Raw genomic sequence first — 18,349 nt, 5'->3', positions numbered from 1 at the left:
GAACTTAAGAACCCGCATGTAGCTATCAAGGTATTCGAGGCGTGCTCAAGGAAAGCAAGAAAACAAAAAACAAAAAAAAAAGGAAATGCATACTGTTTGTATCATCATATCACAATTTCTCTTAACGGCCACGATTTCGAATGCAAGTAACTAAAAGATATTTATTTTTTTAACTAAAAACCCCACAATAACAAATTTCAAAAACAAAAACAAAAGCAAAAAAACCCGCCCATATAAAAATTTGGTTGCTTCACCCCTTCCACTCAAGATTAATAGGGTGCATTTAGTTTGATTGACTGTTTTGTTCCATGTCTTTGCCAATTAAGAAGTAAGAAATCCAATTTGCTAACGGCTTCATTGTCGGCGTCAAGCTTCCAATTGTAATGATCCAACTCTCGCAAAAATCATTTTTAATGTATTGTACAGCACATCAAATGAAAACATATATGTTTTCTCACCCGGCATCTTCCTTCAATGCAGATATCAAAACTTTCGGGACGATTATTACATCGACTGCCGTCTGCAACAAAGCCATGATAGTAAACCACAGATCCTTTCTCGCAGGCAAGTTCACAGGAATCTGCCAAACAAAATGAACATTCACTCGCTGGAATCTTTCACATAATGGAAGCATTACATAACAAAGAACAAACAAGGCCATGGTAATAACTTTGAAGAATAATGCAAGTCCTCGGTCTTTCCATTCTTCATCAGGTAAGTGTTGGTACACATCGCGTTTCATTTCGCGTTTAGTAAGTGTGCTGCATGTGCAGTTTGTGATCAGTATTGACCTACCTCCAGAATAGTGAGCCCTCAAGTCCGAATCTATGTCTTGACACTGTACATCTCGGTAAGAAGGAAGAGAGCACTCTATCTAAAATAAAATGAGATACTGGTAAAGCAGATTACAGATGTGTATGTGTTCATAGATTGCAGTAAAGGGGATCAGATTGGTTCACAAAAATAAGATCATTTCCATTAGGCCTACCCTGAACCGCCAGTCATTGAGTATGTACAGTCGGTTATTATATACCAAACCAGTGGCCAGTGTTTATCGCGTGCTCCCAATGATTGGCTATTGTAACTCTGGGTAGTATTTGCTATTCGCCTTTAGGTATTGTCGTCGATATCGCGCGCGAGTTATTAAAGAATGGTCAAGCTAAGACTGAAATTCCACCGGTTTGATCTTTACATAAAGACAACTGCTCACTTCAGTGTCGGTTTACAAAGGTAGGTAGCACTATCCACCTCAACTCCACCTTGATAAATTATTGTTGAACATTAAGATTTTATGTGTTTATGCTGAAAATATTTTGGGAATTAAGAAAAAGTCTTAATGAATCTCGATAAAAGTTGGATTTTTTATTCATGTTGCGTCTCTCTAGAATTCAGTGGCATTTTAACACTTATTTTTGAAATGTGGTACACTAATTTGGATCAGTAATAACACTAATGAATTTGAGTCATGAGTGAAATTTTTCTGGTATTTTGAAAAGCATTTTGATAGAAAAATAATCCTACTAAAATTGTTTTCATTTTGACCATGTAGTAAATTTGAAAAACCTTATAAAACGCCGTGAACTTCCCATTCCGGCATAATATACTCATTGCCGCGTTGCGAGCGCAGCGAGCGAGCAGCAACATGATCTAGATTCAAGAAAAATATTAAAGTAAAAGTACGTATGTAAGCTGGGACGAATTCTCGATTTCATCACTTTTTTCCAGAATGCACTGCGCCACGAACAACTCAAATAAAACACGTGGACGTCGCTCAGCGGTAAATCGAAAGAAGAACTACTAAGGAATACTCAACAGTTTCAACAGGCCTAGGGGAAATCCGAGAAATAACCGCGAAGAGATTGTGCTTCGAGGTCAAATTGTCGTTTTATCCAGCCGACCAGCTGGCGGACAACTCAAATTATTTTTCAGGCCACGGACTTTTGCTTAAATTGCGAGTACGTCTGGGAATTCAACTCACCAAAAATTACAGGTTTAATTGTAAATTTGTTCTAAAATACCATTCTGATTGACCGATTCTTTGTATTCCGAACAGTTTTTGCGAAATTTTTGAAAAACGTGCACCGCACGAGTCGACAAAATCGCTTCGAAATGCACTTGTAATTCCTTCAAATCGCTTGCGCGTCTCTCGTCTCACTTTAAGAATTATAAGCGTTTCTTTCTTAGGGTTAAGCAAAGACTTATCTGAACAAATTTTTCACTTAGGAAAGCTTTATGTTTTTTGGTTTTTTTTTCTATTTTCATTGATAAACCGTGACAACTGCGTAATCTCGCGTAAACAAACAAACCCTCGCGAGCGGATCAAATTCACCCATGTGATGCGAGGATCAAATTCATCGATATTTTTACTTTCAAGTTTTTTTTTTTTTTTTGGAAAATTTTTAATTGGCAACTAGTGTTTTTTATTCGATAATGGGTAATTTTAAACTATTTTAGGCCAAAGGGGTGTTGGTTTTTTTACCGTGTAAGTTGTGCATTTTTACTGCACATGAGGTTGTTTGTTACCACTTTGCAAATTTGGCGAATGTTTGGAAAACCTCTGGTTACGGTTGGTGATCAATGGGTTAAAATACGTTGTTGTTCTTGTTACAAATGACACCTGAGAACTACTAAGTAATGTACTGTTAATGTCAGTTGTTTCAAATAAAAAAACATCAATCATTGCACTTTGCCCTAACAGTATTTCCAGCCAAAATATGTCATCAGAAGTTACCATAGCAATGGTGCATCAAATTCAGTAATGACTATTGAACTTAGCTGCTAATAATCGTTTTCACATTCACAAATAATTTTTATTAGTATATCAACCATCAATGTCTTATAAACATGGCAGTCAACTACCATCCTTTCATCCCTTCAACATCAGAAGCTAAAATAATCCTCACTGACTTGGATACACCGTTGTTGTGGTTATCAATGATGGGTGATGTCAGTATCAACAAAATGTGTCGCAGCATCACTCTAGAATACTAGTTTACTTAGATACACTAGTTTTTATGTATAATACAAAAAGTTCAAATTTTCTACGTATCATTATTTACTTGAGAATTGCAGATCCTCCATTTGCCTTTGGGTGATCCCACACATTTCTTTCCACCATCTTTAGGTCTGCAAAACATATATATAATGGAATTAGCCTCGTTTATTCAGCGTAATTCTTCAGTGCAAATGTTCAGCCTAACATGTTTTATATTGATGATGTCGTGTTGATGACAAGAGTCACTTTACTGTTACTAATTAAGGGCCGGAGGGTAAATAAGACATTAAAATGATTATACAATTCACTGCTAGCGTGACATTGCTCAGAAATTAATTTCCAATACTGAATCTGAGTTTAGTAGACACATAACGTTTCGTGGCGATCTGATTTAAACTCGAGGATAAAAAAGAAAAAGATAAAAAAAAATGCAATTTTCACAAAGAATTGTATGGTCTACGGGCGTTGACAGCCCCCCAGCCATATATTTCTCTACAAAAATCGTGCAATTTAAACTTCAATATGACATGTTATGACTTTCCAGCAGATCTCTACGAACTTGACGTATCTGCTGAATTTGATATGATATTTGTTTTCTTAAAACGTTTTTCTACTTGAGCAAACGATTAAGAATGAAGCTTCGAATGTTTAAAAAAAAAAGGAAAACATTTGTTTAATCTAAGTGAGAACCTTTCAAGAAATATTTACTTACGGAGGGTTAGTACACGTCCTCTCTCGGTACTGCACACCTCCGCCACATGATTGGCTACACGGACCATATTCAGACCACTCACTCCACCCACCATTGGTCCTTGGGAGGCCGTTATCAACACAGTTGCCCTTGATACACCACTATTCAAAAGATTAGCATAACAAAATCAAGTTTAACTATGTTTCTTGTGAGGCAAAGCCAAATGACAAGAAAACAACGACCAGCAGGCTTCCTTTGGAGTGATGCCCCTTCTTACCGTCCTAACCTCCTTTGATTAAAAGAGAACAACAGGGAACGTACTCCCACTAACATGCACTGAGTGTGAATATCAAAACTGTCATCCACCTGTCCAACGGTCGGCACTCCAATGCAACCTTTGTCCAGTATGAATATTAGAAGCTTATTCCTGCCAATTATCGTTATCAAATACTTGTGAATTGTTCGTGGCTAGTCTGACGCGGCGTTTCGTCTCGGCCAAGAGACTCTTCAGAGACCTTTAGAATTTGTAGGCAAACTCGTTGAGCATCACGCTCAAAGTCCCGTTCGCAAATTCAAGATGTTAGCAGTCTGGCCCTCTATCGCAGAAGGATTCCCAACCGCACGTACACGAGTTGAAATTTATACAATAAAGAATTGAAAAATTGTCAAGTATTTGACAATTTTCAAATCTTTATTCTGCGATAGAGGGCCAGACTGCTAACATCTTGAATTTGCGAACGGGACTTTGAGCGTGATGCTCAACGAGTTTGCCTACAAATTCTAAAGGTCTCTGAAGAGTCTCTTGGCCGAGACGAAACGCCGCGTCAGAATAGCCACGAACAATTCACAAGTATTTGACCATTTTTCAATTCTTTATCGTATAAATTATCGTTATGTCAATACGCACCATCACAAATCTAACTAAATCAATTTCTATAATAGTGGAGAAAACAACAATTAAAAACTGGATATATTCTATTTTGCTAAAAAATGAGATAAGAATTCACCCCTGCCAAGAAATAGATAACAATTTCTTTTTGTTTAAATGTTCCTCTGGTTCTGAAACACATATTAACACTATTTGCTTGTTTATCAAAGGGGAGGGGGTGGGGGTAAGGGGTTGGCCCTTAATTCTGCAGCTATTTTTGTTTCATTAATTTCAATTATAAGTATACCATGACCATTGTCTTCAACAGCTTTCACTCCTTCAATTTTTTAAAACTTTGATTGTAAAGGCTATTTCGATTCAATCCGCTCAAAAAACTAGCAGAATTTTTAACAGCTGCAATTATAACGAGTTTTGTGTACAGGGGATAGCTAGAATTGAATTATCACTCATATAATAGGGCTGAAAACAGACTAAGCCGGCATGCAAATAGTTAATTACTGGATGTACTGATAGATGATATGAAAGTGAATTTTAAATTTACATACATGACGTGGTCCGCATCTTGTGCCATCAGCAGGCGGGGCCGCCATGGTAATGCAAACATCCCATGTCCTCGCACAGTACAGGGAACGACATGTCTGATACTTTTAGAGATACAAAAGAAAGTTGTATGTTTAAAAACTTTCTTGTTTACTTGGTAGGAAAAGAGGATCAAAATGCTTGTTTTACCAGGTTATATAAAGAACCAAACTCAGACGTACAGTTCTTTAGTCTAAAATAAGCTGTGTCACTATCCATAAAATGTATAAAATAATTCCTGCATACTTTGTTTTGTAATTCTTGCTTAAACGTGACGCAAACTGGATCGTACGGGAAACGTTTTTCTGATCCAAAAAAGAAAAACAGCCACTTTATCAATATTTGTTTCTACCGAGGGATTGCCGCTGTCTCTCAAAAGCGACGTTGAAACAGAAGTTTGTAGAAAAAAAAGTAATGAACACAAAAAATTTGACAAGAGTGTTGTACCTAGTAACATAATCAAAGTGGTATATTTTATTGGAGTCAGATAACTTCAGTAAATAAATTTTCCACCTCTACCTAACTCAATGATAGCTGCCAAACTCCAAGAAACCGAAGAGAATATCATAAAATTACAGATTTGTTAGAAACCAACTTGCCTTACTATCAGAGCATTGTCGATAATGTGAACCGAAAAGAAATCTGCACTGAACATCTGCGTCAAATAGAAAACCAGGCAATTTTGTAGCGAGGTTTTTGTTGGTGAAACTTGGAAGAGATATTTGTGGAGGATCATCCAGACACTTAGAGCCTGGTCCGCTGTAAAATGTAACATATTTGAATTAAAGATGATCATAGTTAGATCAGTTTCAAGTCCCCCCCCCCCCCCCCCCCCACCTCCCCCAACTAGGGTTCCCTATTTTGAAGTGGAGTCTGATGGGAGTCTGGTGATGTTTATGCATATCCTTAAATATTCGTTAACTTTTAGGGGACTTCAAATTACAGTTGTAACTGTTAACGAAAGGCTTTCAACCAACTCTTGACTCCTTTTCCTGTATTGAGTGTAACAAAACAATCCATGTAATTCGCGATCCGCTATCAAGGTACTGACAGAATTGCATAATCTCGAAAGACGCACTAGTTCCAAGGTGGTAGAATCACGATCGAGAAGCACTCCCAAGTAAACATGTATCCTGAGTACTACGTCTTAACAATACACTATTGTTAAGCAACAGTGCTTATGATACATCTTAACGTAGGAGGGCTTCGTGAATCTAGCGCTAGGAGGTTTCGACATCTAGCACTGACCTTAGAAATGCTTGAAGTAGTCTTTTGGTGCATGGAGACCATTTCAGAGCTCCTTTACCACCTGGTAAAGCAGTAGCCATAATGTTGACTCCACTTTTACAATGGTTGTCACCATCATGTCCCGCGCCAAGGCTGAAACAAAGTTAAGAAAGGTTTTCTGAAAAGAGGTTTATACTTATATCAGTCCAAAGAGGACTCTTAAATCTGTGCATACCCTCAAAGGTTTCCACTAACTTTCGAATGGTTCAACAGCATTTAAGACCCAGGTTATGCAATTTTAATATTTTCGAATCCATTTAAAAACACACCTTCACAAAGTTGTTCTTCATTATGGAGGAGAACCATGGGAAAAGATGTAGCAGGAGGAAATGCTTCAAAACGTGCTTTTTTGTTGTTGATGTTGCTCTAAAATGAATGTTAGTAGTCAGTGTTTAGTGGGTTTAGTGCCCGCGACACCCACCTTCCTACTCTTCTTTTACCCTATTTGTATTCAGGATCAAGAAGGTTTTGATTATACTTATGAAATCCAGTAAATATCAAGTTCATCCTCATCCATTTTGTGCACAGAATCACTTACTTGTGACCGGTTTCGTGCAAGATGATTCCAGCGGTTTGCAATCCAGTGTAACCATTTACATTACCAACGACTCTGTGGGAGCATATCCCTCCCAGCAAGGCCATTCCTTTTAAGAGATATTAAAGCCAGTTAAGCGATGCAAGAAAACGGCCATTTTAAATTTCAACTCCCTACATTAAAGTCGAAAATATATTGAGTTAATCGTCTCCCACATTAAAAATCCTAATTCACGAAGCCGAACTTTTTGGAATTCACTGCTCACAGGTTACATGTTTAGATCTTATTCACTGCCTAAAACGCCATATTGAAAAGACCTTCTACAAGCCAATAGGTTTCCGTTTCAAGAGTACCAGGGAGTTTGTGGGCCGTTTCCCCCTATTCTGGGACCAATTCGGTCCATCTCCAGAATACGCCAAATTTAGAACGATGTATAATTCTTGTGACAAAGAAGATGCAATCAGCTTTCGCTGATCATGATGTTAGTCAGCCTTCAATATGTCTCCACCTTAAGGACGGTGCCTACTAATATCGAAGTATTTTTGTGCGGTTTATGACTATGCGGGAAAAGAAGATCTTAGGAAGGCCTATTGGAATCCAAAACGAAAATTGGGGGTAGCCACGCATTTTTCAGAGATAATTAAGCAATAATATCTCTAAAAAGCCCTAAAATATGAAGCAATGTATGGGATTTATTTCCTAAATTGAAGCTTAATAATCTCTGAAAAATGCATGGTTACCCCCAATTTTTTTTCGAGATACCAAAAGCGTTTGCTAAGTTCTGCTTTCTCCGCATAGTTTTAAAACGCGCAAAAATATTCCTGCATTAGCAGGCACCACCCATAGGAAACCCGAGTATCTCAAGATGCGCAGAACGTATGCGCAGTAACAATAGTAGGCACCGTCCTTAAACAGTTTAAAAGTTACAGGCAAACATGAGAAATTTAACTGAGCCGAGAACAGCTCAAGCCTAATTTAATATAATTTTAACAGATCATTCTAAAATCGAATTTAATATCCGTTGTGGAATGGTAAATGAAATGTCAAATTTCTCTTCCATAGAAATACGTACCGCCCCCTTGGCCACTGTAAATGAAATAAAAAAGGAATATTTTAGTCCAAAGCATTAATTTTTTCTGTGTTCATAAAAGTCACCAAGCATGTCTTTCAAGTTGGTTTGGGTAATTTGTTAATAGATTTATCAAACTATGCTACGTCTCACGGTTACAGAAAATAGATCTGAAAAAAAATAGACATTTATGGTGTTTTATCCTATTCTATGGCAATGAAAATCATGAAAGTACAACATGGAATTACAATAGACTGACAACTACCCATACTTCCTTCCAGAAATGTCCTGGGTGCTTGAAAATATACATAAAAATACTAAAATGATACCCAACAATTACTTTAAATAAATGCTGTATAGAAACTTAAAAGTCTGTATACAAGTAATTTTCCTATTTAAATGCTTTGCTTAATAATAATTTATAATTTTCTAGGGGGGTGATTGCCACCAAAGACGAATTTAAAATAGCCACCAAACATTCAAAAATAAGTTACCTAGTGACATTTTGGAACGACATGTTGTTACTCAACAAATTCTCCATACCCTCCTTTCCTCTCTACCACAGTGCAGACGTTTTCGTAAATGACGTAAATGAAAAGTAACATTTTAACACGACTTACACATGAATTAGTGAAGTGACATCCAAATACATTGGATCGCTTTGGTTTCTAGGCTTATGTTTTTCGATCCACCCATTTAGCTTAGCCAGTCTCTCGCCGTTTGGGGCGTTTCGGTTCACGTTTAGCTGAAAGCAAAAATGGGGTACCTTTAATTAAGAATGACCAGCCTTCAAAAACTCTACAAAAACTACAAACAAACACAATGACAACAATAAAAGCAACAGAGCATTATATGATTGTGATGATGATGATAATAATGATGAAGACGATGACAAGGCATGATGCACGTCTACTCAGTACTCAGACATGTAGACAGACCGACTTTGACCAGGCACGTCAGTTACTTTGGATGGTAACATTGAGGCATAAATCTAGCATATTTAACATAACAACTGTCTTCAATAGAATGCAAAGTAAATTCTGCAAAATTTAAAGCTACATAAAAATAGATGCAACATGAATTACCTCTTTGTTAGAGATGATTGCAAGTCGGCTGACGACATAATTCACTTTCATTTTTCCAATTGAGTTATCACGGAACGATCCAGCGACCTTTCAAGAAAAAAAAAACAACAACGAAAGATACAGCACCTAATTTTATATCTAGACTATCTAAATCAGAAGCTTTTCCAATTATTGTTGATTACTTCTGATATAAAGACCTCTCTTGACTTCGCGAACATAAAAATAAGATATAACTGAAATTCTAGACTGTTGACACAACTTAATTTATCATTGTAGACTTACCTTTAAAGGAATATATATTAATTTATATAACCATCAATCTTTGCAACTGGAATACGCTTTCTAAAATATACATCGCCAAAGAACAAAATCTTGTTCATCTCCTCAATGAGCTAGGCACTCTTTACAATTTGAAAGACTACAGTTTTTCTCAAGCTAACAAAAGGTAAATATATCGCTCCTAAAGAGGATACATTTTCCCTCCTGTTTTCAAGTATGCATACGGGAGTATACGTGAGCTTGTACGAAAACATATAGCAGAAAAAAAACCGAATACGTACTATATTTGCTATAACTAACAGGAAGTCTGCGGTGTTGTTTCCATGCTTAGCTGCAACATTCTCATCCGCTAAGAGCTCTACTTGTAAGAACTTGTGAGAAGCAGCAGTATCAGAGCTGCCATTGATGACCTCATCAAAATTGTTGGAAGAATCAAACTTTGAAGCTGTTAAAGACACAATAAATATTAATGAATGAGTGACGCATTGTGTGCCTATGCTTATGGCGACAGGAACAGGATTAAGAAATTAAATGTTATTATCATCTTGGGTAATTTTTTGCCGCTTTTTTTTTTTTTTTTTTTTTGTTAGAGAATATGAGCGGTTATCATTTCAATTGCTCCAAGTGATTCCGCACACTGTAAATTACCTTAAGTGTAGTCAGACATAATAAGAGTTAAAACATATTTGGTGGAAACTGACCAAAAGCCGTAAAATTTGAATTTTTGGGATAACACGATAATACTATGAACACGAGAACCTCATTAGGGTTTAACTGAAATTCTGTAAAAGTCAGGAATGTGACCACTAGCGACAGCGGTCTGTAATCATCATAGTCGCAACAGAATCAAAATCGTGATTATTGTGAATACGGTATGACGCTAATAGAGAGTTTTTGTTACCTGAAAAAACACCCCCTTACTTTCTTTTGTTTTGGTTTTTAAGGCCCTAGATGTTTTTCCAGTTGATACTATATTAACCAATTTACTGATCTCTCGACTACTCTTGTCTTCGGAGTTTTTCGGAATCGAGCTAATAGGCTACGTGGGTTTGTAAGAAAGAATGGCCCAAGGTTCTTGCATTGAGATTACCTGTTGTCCTGGTTTAAACGTGTGTTAAAATGACGAAATGTTTCCGGAATTGAGACTGGGTGGTTTAGGACTGATTTGACTCGGCTTTGTTGCTTTGGCAGCGTAACCATTGATGTGGCTAAGTTTGTCAACTAATTATTATAATAATTTCATCGGGCATTACGGCGTATTTTGCGGGCTAAAATATAGTTTAGCCCGCTGCTCTGAGCCAATAAGAAAGAAGAAAATAACGTAGCCAGCCAATCACAACTGGAAACCATTCAACTGTTCGCGCCGTTTTCTTGCTTATTTGACTGGAAGCGTTGCCATTCGCAAAGAAATTGTTTGAGCTACAAAATGGATAAAAAACCTAACGAAGAAGCAAATTCTCAGTAGTCTCAGCTAGATGGGCTAAAATGAGCCTGAGAAGGGCCAAAAACATATTTACGCCCGTGAACATCAACTCTATTGTTATATTGTATTTCAGATAGTTTGCAGATACCTGTTTTACAGGGAAGAGGATTTAATGACTTTCTGTAGACGAGATGCGGCTGGGCTCCATTTCTGGTGTTCACGTGTTGTGCCAAGTGATCGGGTATTGGATGAACAAACAGCGTGTCACGTGATAACCTGATCATACCAGTCTGAAAAAGTATCAGTGTAACTGGAAAGTTTAGACTTCTATTGACTTCTATTATGCCTTTCAAAAGCGTAGAATCAAGGGTTACTTTGGGTTACTATTGGATGACATGTAGCTGATGTGTTTAATTCTACTAGGACAGTCACCATTGCTCTGAGACTTCACAATAAAACCGGATAAAAATAAACGACATACCGAAATGTACAGACTTCGAAAGGGAAAAAAGTTATAACCTGCCCACTTTTAAATAGACCGATTGAGAGGTATTCAAATCGTAGCCTGGCTACAAGGCTTTGGGGAATAAAACAAAAGAAATTAATTGCTCATCCCTGAACCTCACTGTAATAGTTTCGTTATCTTATTTCCAAAAGCCTTGCAACCAAGTACAAATTTTAATGTGCAGAGGGTATGTACTGTCACGCAGTAAAAAATAAATCGAAAACCATCCAGTGGAAAAAGTTGAGAAGTTGTGATGTTATAGAGGATGACTAAAGGAGATAATTCTCTAAATTTTAGGCCTGTACGTCTCCCCAAACATCAGCTATCCGTCGAAATGTTTTGCAGAAATTTACAGAGCCCAGTGTAGATCCGCCATCTTGGTGTCCCTCCGTGGAGCACCAATATGGCGGCCGAAAAATAGTGTTAACATCTGGAACTTACTTTGGCTATCTAGCGACTGATTAGCAGCACTGAACACCAAAACCACTTACAAAAGCACTTTCTCTAATGTTCTAACTTATAAAAGGCTAAAAATAATGAGATAAGCATATATTTTACAACAAAGTCGATCGTAGCTCTTTGTCACGCAACTCCATAGTGAAATTCAAACTGCTCTGATTTCCAAAGGAAGGACGCAATGGAGCTGTAAAACTCTAAACAGTTATAAATATACGGCCTCTTATCCCTGATGAGGATAAAAACTTTGGAGGCTCTTTAGTTTTGGATTTAAGAAATTATGACGTCACAGGCATACGCTCTATCGGAATTTGTCTATTAAATTAAACAGCAAACGATTCCTCACCAGTCCCTTCATGTTACTAACAGCCACCAAAGAACCTGGATCCGAGGTCACTTTACCATGGAAGTATGAATTCAGACTGACAGGCGTTCTTGTAACGTCACCGTTCTCGTGCCTTGTTTCCAGTTCGAGGCCTGGTTTCACCATTTGCGTATTTTCTCTCAGCTTCAGGTGCATCGTGTTTCCAAATGCGTCCATCCTGTAGTGCCACTCACCGCTGTCGTGTAACTCGCGCGTATGTCGCCCGTGGAGCGTGTGTGACACGAATTCGCCATTGGAATTCGACAGATATGGCTCGGTTACTTCATACTCCGGAACTAATAAATCATATTTGAAGTAACATTTTTAACAAGAATCTTTCTATACAACGAAAATTGAATAGTGCTTAGCTAGGTTTTGGACTACCTTTTGATGGAATTTAGGTTTCCACAAGAATGATGTCGTTTGTTCGACTGTCGTATATTGTTTTTGTTTTGTTTTTTTCTATTGTTCAGTAACTTTCCGGGTCGCATTTATTCTATGTGACTGAGGAAAATTCTCATATAACAGTATACCTTTGCTATTCGACAAAAAATGTGAAAAGCATAGCAGTTGAGTTCACAGAAGAACTGTTTGAATTGCCATTCCATCGTATATAAAGTTTCTTCTTGAATTCTTAAGACCTCCTGCAGTTATCTAAACTTACCGTCCGCGAAGGTCTGCACACCAAAGTACCGTTCTATTTCCATTTTTGTCATGTGTTGATGAAGAGGCTATGGAAATGAAGTTCGATTTTTAACCAGTTATATAGTTCTAGAAACCTTAGACTGCACTTTCATTCGTCTTAGATGAATTTTTGTTATGAAATTAGAGTATTAGACATTTTTATGTTAATTTTTTGAAAACCGTTTCTCTATCTTCGGGTTAATTCTTCATGCTCGCAATGTAATACTTTTGGATAGTTTTAGGAGTCAAAAGGAAGTAGTGCCGGCCTTACGGTAATTTTGCAACGATACCCATCTTTTGTGGTAAAAGTTTGTTTTTATAGAGTGCCCGTCGAGTTTCAATCGTTTCTGTTAGTACTGAAGGAGAAATTCAACTTCCTATTGTAAGAGGAAGAATTCTATTTTAATTAACAATGATTAATTCTTAAATTCCTTCGTTTTCGTAAGGGTTATATTCATACGCTGCAACACAATACTAACTTCCATTTCGAGTGAGAAAATCTATTCCTTACTGCATTGGCCTCCATCGCTAAGCGATCCCATCCAAATAAAGAAATCCTTTTTTGTTATTACCAGGAGGCAGTACCGCTCTAAATCCATAAAAAAATTTGTCTGCATACATCAATGAAAACCTGTCTGGGAAATTCATGAGAATGTTGTGTTATTCATTCAGTAGATGCTTGGTGGTCGTGTTCCTGTTAGGGGAGCCCTCGTTTCTCTTCCGAGTATGCCTTGTCACAAACCGATTCTGGAAGTTGTACATGGAATGACATTAAAAAAAAACAATTCCGGTAGGATACTTGTCATTCCTTTTAGGCCGGCTCAATTACAACTCAAATTTTATGCAAAACAGTTTCAAAACTCTGCTACCTTTGAATCCACTGATTTCTGCATCATGCATTCTGCAATTAAATGTGTCAAACAGTTAAAGTTGTTTTTTACGACGTGAAATGTGTGTATCTGATATATATTGAAATCTTCGAATATTGTGAGAAGGCGAAAAACTGAAAAAGGCGTCTAGTTTTCGCGAGAACATAGTGTTGTCCAGAAAGGAAAGCTTTTCAGTGCTATATACTGCCAAAAATTTATTAACTGCTTGTTGAAAACAATAGCAAAAAACTAAAAGCCTAAAAAATAATTACTCTTGTTAGAACGCATACTTTTGTAACTCTCACATAGGTCCAAGTCTTCTTGAAGGGGACTATTGCACCGTTTGTGCAACTTATTGCGTCAGCATTTTTCTGCCACCCGAAATGTGAGAAAAATTCAGAAAAAATGCTGTCACAAAGGAGGCATTTTCAACAATAACAAAGGTGAATGGACATTCAACAGAAAGACAAAGGAAAACTGATGAGAGGAATAACCGAAAGAAAGCCAAAAAAAATATCTCTGTGGAATTCTTTTTATCGAAGCCAAGAAAGGAGTACTCATCATCATCTTGATCAGAAGAAACCTCATTTGCATTACGTTCAACGCAAAATTTAATTCAAAACAAACATGGCGACCAACTAACCAGATCTTTCTGCGAAAGTAAATGCAAATGATGTTTTTCCTAATCAAGATGAAGCCAAAAATGCCCTTAAGTATAGAGCAGTTACAAAACTTACCAAACAGAAAGGGAATGGTGACAAAATATCTTGCCAAATGAACCATCTGTGGATATAAACGGTTAAGAAAGGCAAAGTGAGCTTTGCTACATATTACGAATTCCGAAAATATTTAAGTTACTATTTCGTCGCAAATTCAGAAAAAAAGGTTGGCACTATAACCTCTCAGCTATTAAGAAAGATTAGAAAATAACATAGGCTTTCTGTTTTCACTAACAAATTTGAATTATCGCTTAATTCTAGTATGTGCCAAAGTGTTAAAGTCGTAGACTGGTAAAATATAATGAAGGAAATATTAGAAACATTCATTTCTTTCGCCTTTATATACAGCTGTTTCGATAAAGGTTGTCCAAAAAAGCGTCAACGCATATGCGACAATATCAAAACGTAGTCAGGGAAATACCTTATACATTTCAACAAGAACTCAGAATCCATATTGCCCGCCACATCAAGTCTGCCCTGTACGGTCGAGGCATTGTTTACTCGAATGACACGCCTGAGCAATTCGGTTCCTGGGTAGTTCGCAGGTTTTGTACAAGTTGGAGAGGTTGAAATATAAATCGCGTAGTAGCACAAATGAAATGAAGTTATATTTTCAAGTGACGTTTTCGTTGATGTCGCCATTGTCGTTGTTTAAGTTCCCTACTGTCAGTCTGTGTATACTGCGAGTTTTTGTTTTTCGCTTTTAAAACATGCAAACAAACGTAAACAGTGTTTCCTTTCACCCTACTTGTCGCGCCTCCGAAAATATATTAAGACTGACTACCCACATTATCCGTTTCGGTCCTGTTTTTAAGCTTGAAACTTTGATTCGACAACGTTAATTGAAATAGCTGTATATTTTACCTCCAGCTACATGCTTTTCGAATTTTTAGCTTAATAACTGCTCTTCTTTCCTTAATGTATGGTAAAAAAATAATAATAAACAAAGCAGTTACCTTCATTGCTTGCATTTGATTTTTCCGCCGTCCAGCTGTTTCCAAAAAATGTTTCCAGTAAGTCGATCTCAAAAACCCCTCATTTGACCAGTCCACTGATCGGTGCTAAAGTTTGTCTGTGTCAGGATTAGTTCCAATTTTTTTTTAATTTCAGAAACGGACAATACATTAAAATATTTTGTGAATGGTACAGATGTAAAGTTCTTTGTTTATTTACAAAAAGAATACGATGTTATATGTGGATGCACGCAAATATCTGGAGCTCTCAAGAGAAAGTAAACATTGCTCTCAAAGGGAAACGTCTGTATTTCGTTGAAAACCCAATTCTCTAAAGAAAAAGCGACTGGAATTTTTTTGAGAGATTTATTTGCGTTTATACTTTCTTACAGTTCTAAATTACGATTTCTACTTGCATTAATTAAATAATTTATTTATTTATTTAAATATTCTTGGGATAAGAAATTTTCTTAAAGGTACATTCTGCACGTGATGTAGATTCGGTCCTGAAGGTGTTGCAGCTTTCAAAAAACATTTGTACAAAACATTCTTGAATAGAATGAGTTGCTAAAGTTTATTTTACATTGAGATTTAAATTGTTCAGTTGATCTTTTGTTTTAATGAATACATTGTTGATTGTAATTCGCTCATTAACATGACTATAGAAGTCAAGATATCGATAGCTCGTTAACCCCATCAATACATGCCGGCCTCACTAATTATTACCCGAAAATTCTTTCAAGAAGCTGATTGGGTGTGGCATGATCTGCCACCAGCATGAAGGCACTTACTCGGACTGTTAAAGCGGAATAAAATAAATTCGTTTAAATAGCCAGCTTCGAAATAAATTTAATTTAATACCCAGCTTTAATAGTATTCCTCTTTGAAATACTGATTGCAAAGAATCGGAGAGACAATATCTATCAGTAGGTAACTTATCTATCATATCTGCAATTGTAACAACACTACTAAGCAAGCACCCACTGTTAGACCTAACGAATCAACTTGTAATTCAAGTGCTCCTAATGTTTTGTCAAGTAAATTGTAAACATAAATCTACCCCAATCGTCTAAGCAGTTATTTATGAATAGTTTATCAGCATATATCGATGACGCCTAGCTGAGAAAATCGTTTCCATATATTCGTAAGTTCTGAAAGATTTTCAAATCTGCTCCATTAAAATATCACTTTGACTCGCATTCAGTTGGCTGTGAAGTCTCGAGACTTTCTATTTTAAATATCTGAAAAAAAATGTACTGAAACAAAAGACAAAGTCTGTTTTGGCTGGTAACTGTTGTGCGCGTATGAGACATGAAAGGAATACGAGTCATGACCCCCGTTAAAACAGTTATGTTCTGTCAGTGTTTCAAAGAAATCACTCCTACAACCAAAACTTTGTGGAAAGTGGACGTTATCAAGATGATAAAATCTAGCAACACAGTACCTATGCGTAGCACCCTTAATAGCTCGCACAGTACTCTTTAATATTTCTTCAAACAATCTATAACAATTTTTAAGATAAAAGCAACAATTGTGACAGGATTGTGGGCCAAAAACACGAGAATATTTTCCACCGGATGTTATGACGAAAAGGTAATCCTGGTAATTGTTATGTTTGTTCAAGTTATGAACATCAAAAGGCTTAGAGAATCAGGGATACCTTACTTTTCCCGTCCTACCTCGAGCTCATGAAGGATCACACAGATACATGCATTATATTTTGAATTCTCTCATAGCACATTACTTCCATCTGCGTTTCAATGTTTCCTGAACGAATAATACAGCTCCTCTCTTAGTCGTCTTTTGAAATGTCTTTTTCTTCGTCGATCTCTGGCCTTATCTCCCATTATTCGAATGCATTGCAGATTGCCTTGCAAGAACTCCGTCGATATTATTATTTCAGGGAATTCTAAAATGACCATAAGAATTGAAAATATCAATTGTATAACTGGATTTTTAAAATAGTTGGAAGTACGAAATATATAAGTTCGTAAATTTTACTTTACCGATAAAGTAATATTTTATCAACTCCACAAAAGAATTATGGCCAAATCCTCCTTCAGATATTCCTGGGAATTACATTTTTCATTCCCCCCTTCCCCCTTTTCACCTGCAAGCTAGGAGATGTAGGACCAGGCCTACAGCTTGCAACCTGTTCACTGACCGAACGTTTAAACAAACGCCATACAAATGCACATAAAGCATAACGGACAATAGCGATGGCTGTTGATGTGGATGGCGATTTCTAAATGGATCCATATGTTTACCGTAATATATATGGATGTGTTATTTATCAAAGCGTTTAATTGGATAAGGTTAAAATTGTTATTGAAATGGACTGATAAGAGTCACTGTCGGGAAACAATAGTTTATCTGCGAAAAGAACATCTTCGTTAGATTGTGATCACTTTTAAATGCACCGAAAAGCTGTGTCCGCTAACTAATTATTATTCACGAATTAATTAAGATACTAATTTTACTATACTAAGAGAAATCCTTAAAACTGAAGATTCTTTTCCTTTAAAACAATGAAGACGTACCGATCCTGACTGATTTTGGCGACAATTTTTCGACGAACGATTGTATTATTTGGACATCTGATGACCAGATTCAACTTGACAAAAAAAAGCAATTGCCTGACTTTGACTCATTGTAAATGCTTTTCTACAACTTTGATTCCTTCCACATAAAAGAGTATGTCTCGAAGTGACGCACTGCACCATAACAGAAAGCTCACAGGCCTATAGCAAAAAGCAATGAATTCATGCTTGTAATTTGAATTCTTCGGTTTTAAGAATGTTTTCCATGACACAGCTGGTGAAGATAGTGAGTCCAGATTTTGGCCCGTATGCGTAAATATCTCTCATTTGTAGAAACTTCCTACTAGGGCAGCTTAGAAAGAAATTTAATTATTATTAAAATGACCTAATATGTAAATGATGGTCTTATATGTGTGAAAAGGATAGC

General features: G+C 36.7%; 1 protein-coding gene across 1 annotated transcript in view; it reads right to left on the bottom strand.

The window, feature by feature from the left end:
* LOC146489925 (A disintegrin and metalloproteinase with thrombospondin motifs 1-like) overlaps positions 1-15,199 on the bottom strand; it is a 28,333-nt gene extending 13,134 nt beyond the window's left edge. Inside the window, exons 1-17 of the mRNA XM_085120510.1 lie at positions 14,448-15,199; positions 13,711-13,742; positions 12,822-12,888; positions 12,140-12,453; positions 10,981-11,122; positions 9,691-9,854; positions 9,131-9,217; positions 8,666-8,790; positions 8,049-8,062; positions 6,980-7,085; positions 6,403-6,534; positions 5,754-5,913; positions 5,121-5,219; positions 3,708-3,847; positions 3,060-3,126; positions 796-874; positions 459-580 (exon numbers count right to left, since the gene is read on the bottom strand). Of these exons, the coding sequence (XP_084976636.1) occupies positions 459-580; positions 796-874; positions 3,060-3,126; positions 3,708-3,847; positions 5,121-5,219; positions 5,754-5,913; positions 6,403-6,534; positions 6,980-7,085; positions 8,049-8,062; positions 8,666-8,790; positions 9,131-9,217; positions 9,691-9,854; positions 10,981-11,122; positions 12,140-12,453; positions 12,822-12,888; positions 13,711-13,742; positions 14,448-14,493 (1,896 nt within the window). The 5' untranslated portion in view covers positions 14,494-15,199. The remainder of the gene's footprint in view (positions 1-458; positions 581-795; positions 875-3,059; positions 3,127-3,707; positions 3,848-5,120; positions 5,220-5,753; positions 5,914-6,402; positions 6,535-6,979; positions 7,086-8,048; positions 8,063-8,665; positions 8,791-9,130; positions 9,218-9,690; positions 9,855-10,980; positions 11,123-12,139; positions 12,454-12,821; positions 12,889-13,710; positions 13,743-14,447) is intronic.
* Between the last annotated feature and the right edge of the window lie 3,150 nt (positions 15,200-18,349).

Source organism: Pavona decussata, unplaced genomic scaffold, assembly GCF_977016875.1.
Source record: "Pavona decussata unplaced genomic scaffold, jaPavDecu1.1 SCAFFOLD_2, whole genome shotgun sequence".
NCBI classification, from domain to species: Eukaryota; Metazoa; Cnidaria; class Anthozoa; order Scleractinia; family Agariciidae; genus Pavona; species Pavona decussata.
The sequence above is the reverse complement of the archived record's forward strand: the minus strand, read 5'-3'. Positions and strand labels throughout refer to the sequence as shown.